General features: G+C 44.9%; 1 protein-coding gene across 1 annotated transcript in view; it reads right to left on the bottom strand.

The window, feature by feature from the left end:
• Positions 1-19,213, bottom strand: part of SETD5 (SET domain containing 5) — a 70,347-nt gene that overhangs the window by 1,545 nt on the left and 49,589 nt on the right. Inside the window, exons 17-22 of the mRNA XM_054180262.1 lie at positions 16,060-16,189; positions 14,567-14,820; positions 9,973-10,419; positions 7,975-8,261; positions 4,828-4,961; positions 70-143 (exon numbers count right to left, since the gene is read on the bottom strand). Of these exons, the coding sequence (XP_054036237.1) occupies positions 70-143; positions 4,828-4,961; positions 7,975-8,261; positions 9,973-10,419; positions 14,567-14,820; positions 16,060-16,189 (1,326 nt within the window). The remainder of the gene's footprint in view (positions 1-69; positions 144-4,827; positions 4,962-7,974; positions 8,262-9,972; positions 10,420-14,566; positions 14,821-16,059; positions 16,190-19,213) is intronic.

Genomic DNA, 19,213 nt, shown 5'->3' with positions numbered 1-19,213 from the left:
CCAGTTTCCCCTCTAATCCTGTTAAAAGCTTTATTGCAGAGGGGGTGGGTAATATATGAAAAAATTTACCTGGTAGCTGTATCGTGAAGGACTGTACACTGCTGGTCCTTTGTGGGCTTCTGGAGTGTCTCCTCCTGCTGTGTCTGCAATGCACAGGCAAGATGTTACACCTCACCCTCTGGACCGAGGCCATCACAGTTCCCTCTCAAATGACACCTGCACACTCCCCATCCATCTACAGCCAAGACAAGAGCAGCTTCTCCAGCCATCAGTTTCAGGAGCTGAAGAACCCTAGCAAAAGGCAACTGGAAAACCTTCACACGTACAAACCAGCCACATGTGTTAGGAGCTGCTGCCTCCCTGCCACCAGCTCTTTCTGGTTTAGTGCAAAGCTCACCTGCCTTGGACCACCCTATTTCATAGAATCAATAAGGTTGGAAAAGACCTCAAAGATCATCAAGTCCAACCTGTCACCCAACACCTCATGACTACTAAACCATGGCTCCAAGTGCCACATTCAACCCTTTTTTGAACACCTCCAGGGATGGTGACTCCACCACCTCCCTGGGCAGCCCATTCCAATGGCCAAATACTCTTTCTGTGAAGAACTTTCTCCTCACCTCTAGCCTAAACTTCCCCTGGCACAGCTTGATACTGTGTTCTCTTGTTCTGGGCTGGTTGCCTGGGAGAAGAGATCAACCCCCACCTGGCTACAACCTCCCTTCAGGTAGTTGTAGAGAGCAGTAAGGTCTCCCGAGCCTCCTCCAGGCTAAACAACCCCAGCTCCCTTAGCCTCTCCCCACAGGGCTTGTGCTTGAGGCCTCTCACCAGCCTCATTGCCCTTCTTCAGACCTGTTCAAGAGTCTCAATGTCCTTCTTAAATTGAGGGGCCCATAACTGGACACAGTACTCAAGGTGTGGCCTAACCAGTGCTGAGTAGAGGGGCAGAATGACTTCCCTGCTCCTGCTGGCCACACTATTTCTGATGTGGGCCAGGATGGCCACACCTGGTGACAGCAACACACAGGCACAGCATGGGCTCCCTTAGCTCCCTGGAAAGGATGTCAGGGGCAGAAGACAGTTTCTAAACACTTGGCAATTCTCCACTTGCCTCTGAATCCACACTGGCTACCAGCTACAGCTGGGGAGACAAAAACTGTCCCTTCTAAGACAGCTCTCAGTAGGATCCTGCTGCAGGTTTTCCTCAAAGGTAAAGCAGACACTGCTGAAGACTGAGGTCCTCTGCTGCCACTTTGGAGATTATGCATTACAAATCAGTTGAGTTGCTCCAAATGGAGCTACTCTTAGAACTCAGAAATGCCTGTTTCTGAAACAGACCAAGATGATGAAAATATTTTGAGGCTTAAAGGATACCTGCAGCACAGCACACATGCATCTACTTTAGTTAGGTGAGATCAAGAGGAATAAGCTGCTCCTTAACAGAGCAAGCCTTTCTAGCACTCTCATCTGAGGGAGAGTGGACTTATTTTCCTACCAAAGAAATGAACCTGAACCAAGGGAGGCAAAAAGCACTCACTACCAGTGCCCAGCAACTTTGCTGTGTGTATTTCTCAGTTGCTACTGCTGTAAGTGTGGGGCTCAGCTGGTGACCATGCTTTCCAGAGGATGGAGTGGAAGTGGTGGGACTAGATGATTTCAAATTGGAGTTATGTTGCCATCTAATGAGACAGAGCTGCTTATCTGCAGCATCTCAGGGATTCTCAGCAGCTGTGTTTGAAAGCCTCGGAGAAAGAGTGCTGGTATCAGTATCGAATGTGTGTGACAGATGTCCCTCAGTCATGAAATGGGACACGCTGTCCAAGTCTGCTCCGGACTTCTGCCAGACAGGTCTGGCTTTGCACCAGATGCACTGGCAGGAGCACCAGTATCAGCAGGGCCCATGGCTTTGCTGTGGTTGTCTTCTCTGTGCTACCTCACAGCTGCTGGCTTAGCTAAACAGGAACCGTTATAGAGTTGTCTTGTCTGCTGTTGAGGTCCAGAAGCTTTCTTCCTCAGGGCACAGGATCTGCACAAAGACTGGGGCGTGAAGCTTCCAGAGCATGTCCTGTGCTACCTTCCATCTTCTGAAATGGTATGGGATGCATCGGGTAGCTGTGTGCTGTAGGAGTCATTCCAAGTACTGTAGAAAGGCAAAACTCAGAAGTTCGGGGCATGTTCTGTTGAGCAGTCATGCACAGAACTGTTCAATCTAGGAGACTCCTGTGATTAACAGAAGCTGAATATGAGAATCAGAGGAAAACTAAAGACTTCTGGAAGAAATTGTTTCTTTTAAAGCCAGGCACGCCAGCAAGGCTGCTCAATTTACTGTCAGTGCCTCCTCACAAAAACCCCTTGACAAGGTAAAGACTCTAAGCTACAAAGGACAAATGAACTATAACCTTCCTGAATTTGCTTTACACAAACTTATGAGACAAAACCAACCTTTCCCTCCCCCATTTATTAATCCTTGCACAAGATAGGTGAAGAACTGCTTTTCTTGGCAGTACTGACCCACGTCCACCTCAAAAATAGATGAAGTGACAGCTTTAACTGAGAGCAGCTGCAATTCTTGTGGCACACACACAAGACTCCATTTCATTCCTACACACCTCATCAGCAAACCATCCAACTTTGAGTTTTTTAGTTGCCCTCATATCTGTTACAGCATCAAGTGAACGTGTATCTTCGTAACTCCTGCAGGTGGAACCAGGCATGGCAGGGGCTCAGCCACTCACTGAAAGTTTTACTAAGAAGCAGACCAGCAGATGAGGGAGGGGAAGGTGGCTTGAGTATGAAAACAAGAATCTAAACAAGCTGCTGAAGGAACTCCCAGGGTATGTGAAGAAAAACCAATTTTGCTGCACCAGAATGAGATGGAAATATTTTTGTCAGCTACAGCATTACCTTTCTGCTACTTGGGAGTGGGGTGGGTTTTGTGTAGTAAGAAAGAAGAATGGATCAATGTAGGTAAAAGTTGAACTCAGCCTAACCACTGGATGAGGCCAAAAAGCCAGAGCTATACAGATTACAATGGGCAAAAGGCCTGTTCCAAGAACCTGGCTTTTGGCCACCCTTCTGAAAAATAACCACCAAGGAAGCCACTTCCACTGGTATGAGAAAGATCCCACAAAACCATGGAACATTTCATAGGATAGAGGATTCCTTTCCAAGCCTAGATGTAGAAAACTCACTGATAAGAGATGCAGTCAGGGGTGCAAAAATAGGCAAACCACGGCTGAGAAGCTAGCTTTCAGAAAGCGGTCTCAAATACACCTTACCACAAATGGATTTGGTATGAAGGGAATACATGCTTGGCCTCAAATGCTCAGAAATGAGATACTCCAAAGGCAAAAGCTGCAGTTGTTGCTAAATTACCCAAAGAGCACTTTGTGCCAGCCTGGGTTAGAGGCACTACTTTTTCCATGTCTAAAACCACACAACTAGGTTCTGGCTTCCAGAAATTCAGACGTCTGCTACAGATTATCACCAAGCTGCAATCATATCAGCCAGGTCTCTAACAACCCTCAGCTAGGAGGAAGTAGGGTCTGATGGCAACACACAGACTAAGTTACTAAAATATGATGATGCACCACTCTAAGTCTCAACCACCATCAGAGCTCTGAGGGGCACTGTCTGTCAGGGAAAAACAACCATGTTCAACAGAGACTGCAATGTAAAAGGGAAGCAACTCCATCTTGCAGCTGAGAAATCAGGCAGTGATGAAGTGATCTTTCCATCTGTTGAAAAGTCACATCTCGCCCTCAGACCACTGACAGAGAGAAGAGAGGCAGAACTTCAGCTCAAGTTACAAATACCGACCCTGCATGCTCCTTGGCAAGGAACATCAACCCAGAACTGAATTGATCTCAGAAGGAGATGCACTTCACAAACCTGATAGATGTAATCACACAGGGAATCACATAACTTCAAAAAGAGTTGAAGTAAGGCTTGGAAGCTAAATTAGTTCTTAGCCCTGCCTAAAGCCTACACCTGCATTTTAGTGTGCTAATACCTTTATCTGAGTGTTCAGCCAACTAGAACTACTAAATGATAGCACCTTCATCCCTGGTACGTAGGGGCAGTTGAGGCAATGCTGCTTAACCCATCTGCCCAAAGGCAAAGAAGCTGTCCCTGACAGAGCCAAGATGCAGGTAGTCTTGAATCCAAACCCTGGAGAAACCTGGAGGCCTTCCAGAAGAGGGATATAGGCTCAAGCAAGATCTGAATAACAATAAAGTATGGTTTGCAGAGGGCTCTTTTAAGACACTGTGGTGGTTTAGGCTGGGTGCTGGCCCAGATGCCACTGCGCAGGCCACACCTGGGAGGTCCCAAGGGGTGGGCCCAGCCCAGGGGGTGGTCACAGGGACCAGGTATTCCATTCCCATAATGCCCTGCTCCCCTATAAAAAGGCCATGCGGGGTCTTCACTTCCTCTTTCGTCCCCTGCTGCTGCCTAGGTAACATGGCGTGAGCTGCCTCCCTTGGGCCTGCTCAGGCCCAAGGCTGGGTTGGGGGGGGAGAAAGAGCCCTGGGGGGGTTTGGGTGTACCCCCAGGTGGGGATGGGATGTTCTTGGGTATGTTCTGGGATCTCTCTCTTTGTCATGGTGCTTGTGGGTCTCTGTAAAACTTTCATTGTTGTTTGTTATTGTTTTCCTATTTAAACTTTCCATCACTTTTTGCAATCCGTTTGCCTGAGTCGTTATTTCTGCCTGTGGTGGGGAGGGGATCTGCCCCAACCCATTACAGACACTGATAATGTTAAAGGTCCAACCTCACAGACAAGTTTGCAAGCCCATCATTTCCCACCAAAAAGTGTCACCTTCCTACCTGCATCTCTCTCGACAGCACTGTCACAGGTGGGTGAGGATTCGTTTCTCTGCGATACCTTCGCACCGCTTCGCAGCACCTTCTCCAGTATGCCTCTGCCCTCTCGAAGCCTCTCCACTGACGTTGGCACCATCCTGCAACACAAACCCAGGGGCAGATGAGGACTGCTGCTACACAGCTGAGAGTAACATGAGCAACACACACGGGGGCTGTAGAGTCCTTGGAATGATCACAAGACAGGTTTGTGTCTAAAGCCTCTGCTTACATTTACCGGTATCATGTTGGTGCAGATGCAAACCATTACTACAGAAGGGAGGGCTCAGAGACCACCAGCTCTCTAGACAGATGAGGAATAAAATTCTGCACTGCTTTTGCAATGTAAAGAAACCTCTTGTGGGATTTCAGGCTGCCAGCCACTGGTTACCATGATAGCACTGCCCTCAGAAAAATGAATCTTTACTCTTATCAAAAATATGGTATAAATATCCAGTTCAGTAGATCACAGGACACCTTCTCCCAGAAAAACTGTTTAGAGATTCAACAGCATTTTGAAAATCCTGGTATTGTTTTAAGATTAGATGCAGATGTTTTACATAATTACTTTTTTTCCAAGACTAAAAAGAAGCAAACCCAATAATACCTTTATGGTAATACAGCACAGTCAGATAATGAAACATTCCTGAAGCAGAGCTAGCTTGGCCATTTTGTCCATTAGAAGAGAAGAGAATTAATGCTACTTTGACCTGGGTTTTGTAATGTGAAAGCGTTCTGCTCAAGACTGGTGCTAGATCTTGTTCCATTATACACTACAAGTGTCTGGTCTGAGGGTGGAAAAGAGGGAAAGTGGCTTTCCCAATGCCTGTAGAATAAAAACAGCCACAGACAAACCTCAGACCCTTTGGGCCAATATTCAATCTACCATGCACAGGACCATCCAAATGTCTTTACAAACACTTGTTTTTAACCTGTAAGATAGTAGCCCCTGGAAGAGGAATTCACAATGCCTTTACCCTAGACACTGAAGAAAATGCACCTTAAAAATGCCTGAATTTAAATATTTAGTATAATATTAAACACACTGCAAACCGTGTAAAGCATGCAGATTAACACCAACAATTCTTTACACTCTTCTGCATTTGTTTTCTCTTTAAAGATGTACTGAAAACTCTGCTTTACATTGGCCTTAAACAAACACACAAAAAAAAGTATTAAGAAGTTCACCCCTCACTAAAGCAGAAGGGAGAAGGTGCCAGAGATCACACCTCATGGAGGTGAATGGGGTGAGGGGGTGAATTCACACCTTCGCTGCTGCTATTGTTTTGCTGGAGACAGTTTTCTGCAAGGCTGGGTTTACTGGGCAGCAGCACATCTGTTTACATTGTGATGGCTGTATCTTGGCAACTGAAAGAGACAGAAACTTGATTTTTTTTTCAATGAAAGCTACTGGCAATTATTGCAGAATTTAGCAAAAATCTGGACAGCTCTAAAAATCAAGGCACGTCATTGTAATTCCCACTGCTTCCTCCTGTTCCTAAACTTGTATTATTGTGACTGTCTGGAAATGTACCTGAAATGTTAAGTGCTCAGAGTTAAAGATGAAAATGGGTCACAGCTTTAGCTCAGTAACATGCAGTTTCTAGCACAGCTTTTAAAAGTAGAAGGTGACTCCGTTGGGTAGCCTTGCCCATTAAAACTCAGAAGAACAAGACTTGAAAAGGCAGCACATCTGCTTAATCCCATTTCAAAAACTATCAGCATGGTTTCAACTTTAGATCCAGTGTCCCATAACAGCATGGTTTTTATTCCCACACAATACTTACTCAGGAAACCAGGTGAGAAACTGCAGCCAGAGCACCTGCTGAGGAGCAGCAGACGAAGCTCACAGAATATAAACCACGGTACTAGAGCGAGGCTGCCACACTGACACCTCACCCCAAACCAGCTGTTTTGTTCAGCTAGGTTTTTCTTTCATCCTTTTACAGGCAGAAGGGAGTGCAACAGGAGGAGAAGGGCACGGGATATTAATGCTTGCACAGAGTAATGTTTTGATTACAAAATAATGATTGTAAACTAATCACCAGCTGACTGCCTCAGCTGCGGCCAGTCTGCGGCATCTGGCAGAAGGTCATCTGGTAGGCAAGAGTGCTGCCAGAGAGGTACAAGACGAGTTATTTCTACTAACCTCTGCTTGAAGAGTGATGAAAAAGGGAACAGAACTTGCTACTCCTGCACATGCATCCAATACAATGTCTCTCAAGCACTTGCAACATAGATTTCACACCTCTCACTGCCTTCAGCACTTCTGAGGATCTCTTCTCTTGCCATTCCCCTGCCATTACATCAACAGTGACACAGCTGCCTGTGGAGAATCTACACTAAGAGGCACCTCTTTTTGCCTGTGGTGAGCATGAACAGAACCTGAAAACCAAATAGCAGAGCCAGTGCACTACACAGCTCCAACCAGCAGAACATGCTAACAACACTGCATTGCTACTAGAACACAATTCTTTGCATTTCAGTGCTGCAGCACTTAACTTTTTGGAGTAGACATTATTATTGAGCTTAGCAGCTTTTGCAGACCAGCCTTTCCCCTCATCAAACCTTCTCATAGTAACACAATAAAGGTGTGGTTTTCCCATGCATTTGGCAAGCCACTGACTGCAGTCTGGTAACTGCTCTTCAAGCCACATGTGCAAGGCGTTAGGAAAGCTGGAGCTGTTTCACTGTCCCAGCTTCCCAAATGCAGAGGGCTCTGTTAGCTTTTCTTCTGAACAGGGGTTGACTTAGTACCACTCATGTCCAAAAAGAGTGGAGATTCAGTAAGAAAAGACCTGGATTCAATTATCATCAGTAGAGTAAGACCTTTACACCTGAGACTTTAAAAGAAAACTGATTGAAGAGAGAGAAAACTCTTTTAACATCTTTTCTTTCAAGACAAGATTTTTGATACCCAAACCAAGAACTAAATGGCAAGCTGAAAAGTTTGCTGGTATCCTTCATGGTTGTTTAACAATGAAACAAGAGAACAATGCCAAGAGACCTGAATGAATCCATCCAACTGCATTTATTGTTATGGAGATACTCCCTAGAGAGTTTGGTTCTTCTCTGTGGAGCAATCTCGGGCTTGCTTGGAAGGACAACACTCACCACCTACTGCTGATGTTCTCCTGGGATTTGCTGAGTGATGTTGAGGAACTAGCACCCCTCGAGTCTGGTGGGCTGATGTCCTCTACATGAGGCAGGGAAGGATGAGAAGGGGAGAAGCCACTTTGTGGGGAGGATGGGGTTCGTACTACGGAGCCCGACAGGCTGTTGCCATCAGTGTCAGTCACTGAACTGGTGCTGCCCTGTCGGGTAGGAGTCCCTGCACAGCGCACCGAGTCGCCGCCCTCCTTGGCTTCCTGCTTCCGCTTGCGGTATTCTAGTAGAGACACCTGGAGGGAAAGATACAGCCATGAGCCAGGACTGCTGTGGACTAGGCCAGAGAGAGGAACACATCTACACACCATTTGAAAGATCTCTTTCCCTGGGTTTGCAGATGAAACTTTAGAAGGTATACCAGAATTATAACATCTTCCTGAATCTGTAGGCACGCTAGAAAAAGAGCTAAGTGTTACAAATTTGGACCACTCATCCCACGTCCATGCTCACCCACATTTCACTTTTTATGACCAAAACTTTGGCAGAAATATCCAGCTAGCCTGCTCCTCTAGCAATTTGGGATTTCACATTGCTTCAGTAGATGCTTGCATCATCAAGCATGGAGCCTCTACACCTTGCTCCTTCTCAACACCCTTCACTCACTCCTCCTGGTTTGTGACATGATGTATAATGTCTGCCAGCACCTGTACACAGTAACCAAAACACAGTAAGAGCCTTCTTCACAGAACTGCTGCCTTCCAAGAGTTCTGTTCACTTGTACAAGTTTAGCCCTGTTAATGCTAAAAACTTGGGAAAGCCTTGCACAGAGTTTTAACCTGCTCAGAGCAGGTTGCTGCTGTGGTAGTAGCACAAGCTTCCAGCACTCCCACTTAAACAAACTACTTCTAGCAACATTAGGGTGTATTTTGTGCAAAGCAGTCTGAGATTTGTCAAAGACTCACACCAAAAAGTCCCAGATAATGCAGCCTTGTAACACAGGGACAGCAGAACCAAAACCACACACTTACCTTTCAGTGTGCCTTCCCCTTAGAGTTATTACAAAGCACAGAGCCATAAAGGACTCACAAAAGGCAGCTCTGCTGAAGAATGTGTCAGCTTTGACTCAATGCCTGTACAGAAGGCTTTACAATGCTTAACATATTGAACAGGGTATTTCCCAAAGTAACTCAACGTATGAAGGAAAACCAAAGGAAAGGCAGCAAAACCATCCAAAAATGGAATGGAAATAAGAAATTCCATCTAGCTAGAGACTATGCAGATGATCTGAGTTACCATACATGTCATACAAATACAAAACAAAAGGCACATTTACAGCAGCGTGTGTTCATCTGTCCCGTGAGTGCCCACTTTTATCGTAGCAAAGCCCCACGTCACTTCACTCAAGTTTTAGTGGGTCCCTGGCCTGTTATTAGAAACCAATACACATTTGCTTGCTTTAAACAATATTCCTGTGGTTTTAGTTTCCAAGAGCCACAACCTAAGCAACAACCTGCATCTACTTTTCTTCAGTGTTATGATGTTTCTGTATTAATGGCAACGTTCTAATATATTCTGACCAAAAGCCCACGTTTCCTTTTGAAACATTAAACCCTCTCTCCTAGTATTTATCATCCTAATAAATAACACCTCCACCAACTAGTACAGCTGCATTGTGTTACTGCTCTGAGTCTTGTCTCAGTTTAAAAACTGTTTATTAAAGCTGCCAGCACCATGCTCTCCTTTCTGTGCTCCTAGAAGAGGTATTTCCATTGTGGTCTTTTTCTTCCACCTCTCACATCAAAATCTTGCCAAAAGGGTATCTCACTCTATCTTAACAACTTTCAGTTTGCTTTCATCTAGGTAATGAATGCCTGGATTACTTGCCCAGACTGTATTTTAGCTGTACTCTGCTCTCTCTGTTCTGCCTGTAAGCCTTTCCCATGGTGCTTTTGGCTCCCACTCGCGTTCCTGCAACCCGAGAGTTTCTTTTACAGCAATACTTGCCTTCTTCCTTTGTGGTGGATTCTGGGGAGCAGATCTGACACCTTCACAAGCTCTCTCACTGCAGGGAGACATGGATCCATGCACTGTCTCTTTGAGCAGCCCTGACTCATGTCTGCTGAAATACCCTTCAGCAGGAGAGCTGCAACATCCTGCTTCCGAATTTGTTGGCTTCCTCTCTCCCGAAGGAGCAGATCCCCGCAACAACCCGTCCACACGTGGCATAGCGTTCAGTGGGGAGAAGGCATACATTAAATTAAACTCTGTCCGAAAAGCCTGATCAGAGCTTCGTAGCAGCATCTGTGCTTCCCCACTTTTCCCTGGGAAGTTCATCTCTGAATTAGAGTTTATGGAGGGTTGTGGAGCCAAATCAGAGGATCCAAAGCTGAGCAGCGACGGCCGTTCTGAGCAGGCGTTTGCACTGGAATCCAGGTCCGATCGGAGGCAGAGCTGGAAAATCCAAGAAGGATATAGGAGGGTGGGAATTCAGGAAGAGGATGAGGCAAGATTGGGGAGAGAAACTTAAGTCAGAAATCACTCTGTACAATGCTGGCTTAATTCTTTCCAGTTCCTTTCTGATTACCCCTTTAGTCTTTTCCTGCACTGTCTTGCTCATTCTACAGGTGAATGACTGAGCTGTGCAGCATGAGATGCCCTTTCTCCTTCAGCAGTCATGCTGCAGCGAGAGTGTAAGGCTCAGCACTATCCCCAGGCAATCTGTGAAGAAAACCCAGCATTTTCAATTGCCTCATATGTCCCAAAGTTGATCTTAACACATCATACTAGCTAGGTTCATTATGAGGACAGAAAAGATCTGCTGTCTGTTTGCTCATTTATTAGCCAAATTCTCGACTGTCTCAAGTCAGCCACTTCTAACTTCCAAACAATAAAATGCCCAGGATCTCCAAGCCACTTGTTTTCATTTATTGTGAGCTTCCAAAATCTCTAACAATAGTACATTCATTTAATTTCTATTGCATTTCTACATTTTACATTCTCTAACAAAACCATAATGGCATTATCTTTGCACTGTCAGTTTCTGGAGCACTAGGCACTGACACAAGAGTATATCCATTTATCTATTTGAAGTGCCAAAAACCCTCCAGGGCAACAGCATAATCATCTTCTCCACCACATTAATATATCAGGATCTCAAACAATGAGCATAACTGACAAGATTTCATCCTCTTTGCAGGACTATAGTGCTTAGGGAAAAAGACAGCAGCACCAGCTCTGCCCTACTGCTGCCACTGAGAAAGTGTCTTCTGTATCACAGCTCAAAGTTATCTGCCACATTGGACACAAGGGTATATTTTCTGCTATGAAACAGCCTCTGAGCAAGGTACTTCATCTCATATTGCACAACACATCAGTAGGTAACCAAAATACTCCTTTCTGGCATCTCAATATTGCAAGTCTGTAAGTGAAGAGGGGATAAATCGAGGTTGAAGATCAGGTACACCACTGTGTCCTCCTAAGTCCAAACTAGTAGTGAATGCTTTCCCTTCCCCAGCAGTCATTTTGCTGCTACTGAGTAAATACCAGACACCACCTATCTGCTGGGCCAGGGCTGGAGGTGATTATGGTATTTCCAGGGTCTCTCTTGCCTTCACCACAGTAGCTGAGACACCAAGTCTTCACATTGCCTATTTCCCACCAGTGTCAACAAGTGAAAAATCAATTCCAGTCTTCAATTTGTTTCCTTTCTTGTGATAATCCTGAAAACTAACCTCAGCCTTACTGTGGCTCATACTCCACCCTTACTTGCACTCACCTCTGTACTTCTCATTCCTTCCCTCCCACCATGACCTCAAACACACACACACACACACTCTGAAATGCCATCGAGATGGTGTGATAACTACCTCAGGTGACACGGACTCAGGCCTATGCGCAGGGGAACTCTCAGGGGAGGACACGTTCTAGAGGAGGGAAAAGCATCTTGTTATTCATCTACTTAAAAAGTCCAGAAGCAAAATAAAATCAATTAAAACACAAGCACAGAGGTTAGCAATGGCTATTCTAAACAAAGACTACCCCAGGAACTGACCCCAGCCTAGATGGACAACTCCATCAGTCAACTGGTTTCTGAAGCTTCCTGGAAGCAGAGACAGGACTAGGTTACTGTGTTCCATGCTCTAACTTAGTAGCCAAAACACAGCACAAAAATGGTAAGAACAGCAGCATCTTATTCTTTATATTTCTGATGCTGTCAGGTAAGAGTTTGCACCATGGAATATAGAGAAAGCCACTTATGGCATTTAGTCTGAGAACATGGGAAAGATGGAAAGCCCGAAAGGCAAATGAAGAACCCCCCTGCAAACACTACAGTGAACTTTCACAGACATTATACTATACTAGAAAACAAAACTGTCTCCTTTAATCCACTGTAGGCCACCTTCCCACCTGAAGTCAACAGATGTGAATGGACAGCTTTATGTAATGCTGTAACGCATCATCTGAGCAGCTATCAGTGGAAGGCAGTTAAGGCCTCCTTCCCAAGCACTTTCCTTTTCATGCTAGTGAGTAGGCCTAAAATAGTACTGGAAAGGAAAGAAGGTTCCCAGAGGTATGCTGCCACCAGAGAAATATGGCAGGAGTCACCGTCCCCTGCGAAACAGGAACACTCAGAAAACTAAATTGCCAAAACTTCTTAGCTAAAAAAGCTTCTGACAAGCCCCACAGAAAAAAGAGATTTGTGCCCTCACACTGCTAGTCACTTCTGTGCATATCAGAGGAGCTAAGCCCCCTCCAATTTGGTTCTGATCTAAACTGAGTTAGAAAAAACTCAAGTCTGTTGTAAAAACTCAACCAACCGGAGCTTCAGAACCTTCTGATACAAGCTCTTCAGACAGCAGCTGGGAAAGAAATTGGCAGCATTTCTTGAAAAGCACAGCTTTCAAAAATGTATTCCACAGCAAGCCAAGGTGCCAAGCAGCATCTTCTGCTTGCCTGAGGAAGCTGGTGAAGCTGCCCTTCCAGAGAAGGGCAACAAGGCTGGTGAGAGGCCTTGAGCACAAGCCCTATGAGGAGAGGCTGAGGGAGCTGGGATTGTTTAGCCTGGAGAAGAGAAGGATCAGAGGTGACCTCATTGCCCTCTACAACTACCTGAAAGGTGGTTGTGGCCAGGAAGGGGTTGGTCTCTTCTCCCAGGCAACCAGCACCAGAACAAGGGGACACAGTCTCAAGCTGTGCCAGGGGAGGTTTAGACTCGAGGTGAGGAAAAAGTTCTTCACTGAGCGAGTCATTCGTCATTGGAATGGGCTGCCCAGGGAGGTGGTGGAGTCGCCGTCCCTGGAGGTGTTCAAGGGGAGATTGGACGTGGCACTTGGTGCCATGGTCTAGTTGTGGGGTCTGTTGGGACAGGTTGGACTTGATGATCCTTGGGGTCTCTTCCAGCCTTGGTTATACTGTGATGGAAGAATCTTTCTTTTATTCTCTTACCCACAGTGCCACTAGAATGACATAAAAAGCTTTGTATGTGTGGAGATGTATCCATTCAAGTTAGAACTGGCACTAACTACATGAAACAGACATGCCATTAAAATAGTGATATCATGAATGGGCTGCACTGAGGGAAATACAAAACTTGGATCAAAGAAGTCTGTAGTTTGCTGAGCTATTTAGACTCCTTTCAAGGAGAAAAGAAATATATTAAAGGAGAATGTAAGGTAGAGATGCCCAGTGAAACCCAGGCTTCCCGTGTCTTATAGCTGGCAACAGAAGATGACTACCACTAAGGTAAGACAGAAAATCAGTGACTAGACTGTGGAGGTCCATGGCAACACTGCCCTGATCTGCCATCTCAACCACAGCAAACATAAGGATCTTTTACAATCAAGCTCTGTGCCCAAGACTTTCATCTCTCTCCTCAGTGCTCCACGATCTTCCCTGCTAACCTCTACAGATCTGCCTCTCAGCTGACAAGAAAGGGCTTTCAAAGAAAATAATCAAAAGCACACTATGCTAAAAATATCTCAAAGGACTGCTTGCCCTTTTGCAAAGCAGATGAAGGATTCCTGCACACCAGTCCCTACCATGGAGCAGTCTGTCCTGTTCAACTTTTAAGAATGGTTTGAACTGGCAGAGTGTGAGCAGCTGGCTGAGGAGTTCCATCTTTTAAAATGAAAATAGGCAATACCAGAAAATAAAACTGAACCTGCAAACAGCATGATTCCTATTCACAGGCACAAGAGCAGCCACACAGAGTGGAGCACTGCTGCACTCTTTGGAAGAAGCAGACACTGGAAGTCACATTGACACAGAGATCTGAAGTGGAAGACATGACTAAAAAGCACTGAGAAGCATGCAAAATTTAGAAGCTCTTGTGCAGAAAGAGAGAAAAGAACCAGATTAATGTTACTGATAGCTATGAATCGAGGGGAGGCTGGTCTGCAGCAAGGTTTGACATTTAGCAGAGCAGGAGATTTGGCCAGGACAAGAGGAGAAAGATTGCAGTGCTCTCGAGTCTGACACGGTGACGATGCTCAGGAACACAGCCACAAATTCAAATCAGGAAGGTGTCCCTACTGCCACATCTCCTGCAAATATTCTAGCTGATCTGTTTGTAGCACTCCCAGTCCCCACCTAGGTTTACCTCGAACTGTAGTGGAGTATTGCAGCGACTAGCAGCCAGAGAAGGAATGGGTGAGAACATCACGCCGTAACCGTTGCGACTCTCCTCCTCTCCTGGCAGCGACGAGCATGGGGTAGCCAGCTGTGGGCTTGCTGAGCCAGGAACTGAAGAGGTGGGTGGTGGAGGAGTGACAGGAGACAGTGGCCTCAGCAACTTCTTAACGTTCTGCTCCATCAAGTAGCGAGATTTCCATTTCTTCAAGGGACTCAGCAAGTCTGAAAAACAAACAGAGCTGAGAACAGGGCTGAACCATTAACTTTATCCATTAACCATGTGCAGACCACACGCTGCCTCCCTGCCCCTACTCCCAGCCCAAAGAAAGCCCTTAAGCCTCCAGTGTGACTACAAAAGATTCCTAGAAGTTAAACACCTCTGAAGTACTTCCATATCAGTCTTGAGACACACATAGATACTCAGAACAATATATAATCAGAAAACATACAGTGAACAAGGAGAAGAAATATTTCTGCTAGAACTAAGCCCAAGAGGGAACATGGAGAAAGGAAGACAGGAAGGGAGGAGAGGGGACTGGAGGAAAGGGGTCAGAAGACATGTCACTGTCACAAACCTGCCACAGGCAGCTCACTTATCATTATCTGAATCAAATAGTTCCCTGCAGGTTACTCCAATACACCCCAAACATATTTCACTCCCACAAAGGATTAATGTCTTCTCCTCAGGCCTGCCCCTAATCAAAACAATATCCTTCTTTGATGCTTAGCTTTGGAGTCTTTTTTGGGTTGTTGTTGTTTGCCTGGGGTTTTTTTAATCAAAAAAAAATAAAGGGATACAGTAAATTCTGTAGTTCAGTTGTTTGCTTCTTTGGGTTTTGGCTCAGGGAGGTGCATTTATTGGTTCCAGTATTCTGCTCACTTTCTATTCATCTAACCTTTCAATAATCAATTCCATATTATTTTTCTCTTGTCTAGCTTCCTGTTTGTTGTCCTTGGAAAACTAATGCCTGACTGCACAAATCCTCACCCTTTTTCACTGTAGAAAGATTCAGACACAATATTTAACCATTCTGCTGCTTTACTCACAGATTTTAGTTTCTCCATCTTTGAGACTTAATCATATGCTTATTACACACGTGCCTGTGAGACTCTGCTATATCTTCCTAGAGTCAGGAGGTACTTTGTTGTCCATCTGACACCATCATGCTGAATAGAGATGACACTGTGCCTTTTTAAAACTCTCCTCTATTGGAAAAAATGATCATACAGCACTGAGGTTGATGAAGCAGGTGATTATCTTTTTCACAGGAAAATACTGAGAAACCTTACACAGGCTTAAGCCGGAATGGGTCTGCAGGCATCTGACGGAGTGGCAGAGTGACATTCTCACCTGCCACCGAGCAGCAGCACACATTAAGATGTCATCCTGACTTTGCTGTTCAGCAGCTTCCCCGGTTTCAGTCAAGTGCCCACTCTGGCCTGACGGTGCTGAGCACTTACCTGTGTCATCTTTGCAGATGCTGGAAGAACTGCTGTTCTCGTTACTTTGGTATAGACATTGGGTTCTGTTCTCTGGCGGAGCTGGTGAGGTCTGAGTCATGCCCTCTTCCAGGGCTTGTTTGATCCAGCGCTGAAACAGAATGAGAATGCATGAACATCCAACCCCTCCAGTACTTTCTATGTAGTCTTGCAGGATGCACTCAGACTCCTACACTTCTGTGCAGCAGGGCAGACTGCTCAGAACACTGATATTACCTCCTTCGCGTGCTCTCAGGCAGGAACCCGTTAGAACACAGCTGTTAGCACTGAGTCTACCACCTACTGTGATGAGGCTGACTATGTGCTCTTGATGAGATGTATTCTAGGGATCAGCAATCTTCAGCAGTAACACAAAGATAAGAGCAAATTATAAATAGATAAAATGCAAAACTCTGCCAGCTACAACCTATTAAAAGCACTGTTAATTAAAAGGGAGATAAATATAGTGAATTATCTTAACCTCCCAATTTTGGTTAAAAAAAAAAAGCTGTTTCCTGCCAGGAAGCACAATCACACTGTCCCCCTGCTCCACTAAGGTGTATTACAGCTTAACACAGATATTGCTCTAACTGCTCCAGCAGAGAAATGGCTGAGTTTAATCACACAACGATTCCTGCAGGACTGTGCTTGCTGCCAGAGACAAAGAGAGAAAAGAAATCTGATAAAATGCAAGTAGTGGTTTTTCAGGGGGCTAAACCAAGAAGAGAATAATAAAGGCAAATGTTTTCTTTAGCTCCTAATAGGAGAGATAAAATTCACAGTGGTCTTCTGAGCATGGACAATAAAGAATGTTTCCCATCTCACACAAATGAACATGAATTGAAGTCTCAGCCAACCAGCTGCTGCAGTGGACGTGCTAGCCCTGAATCTTGATGGCAGGCAAGAAACCTCTGCTTACTCTTACTGTAAAGAATAACTGCTCCAATATAAGAAAGAACACCCAGGTGAGTCAGCAAAATAACAGCACACTGCTGAAAAAAACATGAGTAATTTGCATTGCTGTAGTTCACCCAAGGGACTCACTGCACCAGACTTCTCTTCTTCCAGAGAGGTTTAAAATCACATTTACCTTTCAGTAATCCACAATTCACCTGCATGCCAGCAACATGTATCCTGTTAGAGATACATGTATATGTCCTATAAGTCCTCAAAGCTACCACCAAAGTGCATTAGAAATTTAGTGGCCTTTGCACTCCAAGTCAAACAACGTGAGGATGAAGAGCAGGTGACAGGATCTATTTTGAAGGCTCTCACTACTGTACTGCAGATGCTTCTTCTCTGTTCAAATATAACTTGGTGGATTCCACTGCGGCCACCAGGAAAAGTGAGAAGTGCCGGTCTGGAGCACTGCTGCCTCAAATGCAGCATTTGATCTGACAGCCAAGTCACTGCACAATGCATGATTAACAGGAGCAGGTTAACAGTTCAGTTTCCTTGTGAAGTTCAGACATCGGCATGCTTTGGATGCAAACCGAGATCACCAGCTGAGGTTCTCTGGCATCGTTCTCAGTAGATCAAGGAAGAGGCCTGCTGACAATCCAAGAAAATAGATGACTATTTCAACAACCTTCATAAATCATCATTCCTGACTGTGTAGTCAGAAGGAGACAAGACATCAGGTCTTGAGAGAGCAATGTCATCAAGTTCTGGACCATTTCTAGCCCTCAGCTGGTTGAAAAGGAGTTCTTCCCTGGGACAGTTTTCTAAGCATTCCTGAATATGCAAAGCAGACTTTTTCTGCATCTCCAGACTCTGACACAAACACTGAATGCCACCAAGCATTTCCCATGAAAAAGCTGTGGAACTCCTGCAAAGTGGATGAAAGGCCTTACTAGAACAGTTAACGATTATTTCCTTTCAAAATAGAGAAATTTACTAAGTTACTTTCTGTAACATCTGTTACAGAAGCTTTGAGTATTTTATTAATTATTTAGGTAATGGAACAGGCAATGCACTTAAGTCTTCAGATGATGTCAACCTGGGACAAACAAGAACGTGCTAGAAAACAGCACTCAGTGTTTTCCTACTAAACTGGGAAATACAGGAGGAAAACCAAGACACAGCTCAGCACAGGCCAGAACAATGTACCATATACAGACAGAAACAATCACTGCTGAAATTACAGGTTAGAAAACTAATGGATTACTCTAATAGATACAGTAAATCCCAAACTGAAAATAAGCCTAAATCAACCTGTCAAAGAACACTCAGTTGTCAGACAGGAATGCACAAAATGAGTAGACTACCAGAGCAACGTTCTGCTTAGAAAATATCTTGGCTGCAGCACAATATGCAGGTTTGGATGCTCATCTTCAGGGAAGATGTAGACTAAATGGAAGTCACCCATAGCAGGACTAGTCCATCCCCTTCCCAGCAGTAAGTTACCCTATGACTAGGAAACAGCCAAGCATAGCATAGCACTGGAGACTTACTCCACAACAGGTTTTACCAAATTGTGAGTTTGCAGGATAACTGCACAGCAAATGCACCAAGCAGAGAACTCGGTAGCTCTGCCAGTTTTGCTCTGGATGCTTCTCTCTTCTCTGAGCCTCAAAGATTATGTTAAGGTTCACAGAAGTAGCTTGAACTTTGCATGTCTCAGCTTACATGATGCGTGGAGAGACAGTCCAGGCACAGAAACAAAGTCAATTTTACTCTTGAGTACATAGAACAATCAAGAGCTTTACGTATGAAGGAAATGCCCAAGAAAGATCTTAGCTTCTTTTTGTAGGTGCCTGTTAGGGCAGGACAACAAATTGATTGAAGGTGGAAATTCTAAACTCCAAAGCACCTCTCTGAAAAAAATGCCCTCAAAGGAAGGCAAAGAAATGAGGACATGGTACCTGACTTTGAAAGATACCAAGACTGGAAGATCAGAAAGGATTTGGATAAACTGTTCTCAAGTAATAACAGAGAAACTGTAAGAGCCTCTGAGCAAAGCTCACAGGCCATAGGCAAGATGGATTCTGACAGAAATCTGACTAAGAAAACTAACCCCAATTACTGTTTCCCTCTGGATGGGTAAAGTGATAGCATTTACTGGCCACATACCATCGCTGGAGAAACAAAGCCCTCAGCTGGACTCAGTTCAGGCTTCCTGCACAGTCACAAGTAT

This window comes from Dryobates pubescens, chromosome 1 (genome assembly GCF_014839835.1).
Source record: "Dryobates pubescens isolate bDryPub1 chromosome 1, bDryPub1.pri, whole genome shotgun sequence".
In the NCBI taxonomy this organism is placed as follows: domain Eukaryota; kingdom Metazoa; phylum Chordata; class Aves; order Piciformes; family Picidae; genus Dryobates; species Dryobates pubescens.
This window is presented reverse-complemented; position numbering and strand designations above follow the sequence as displayed.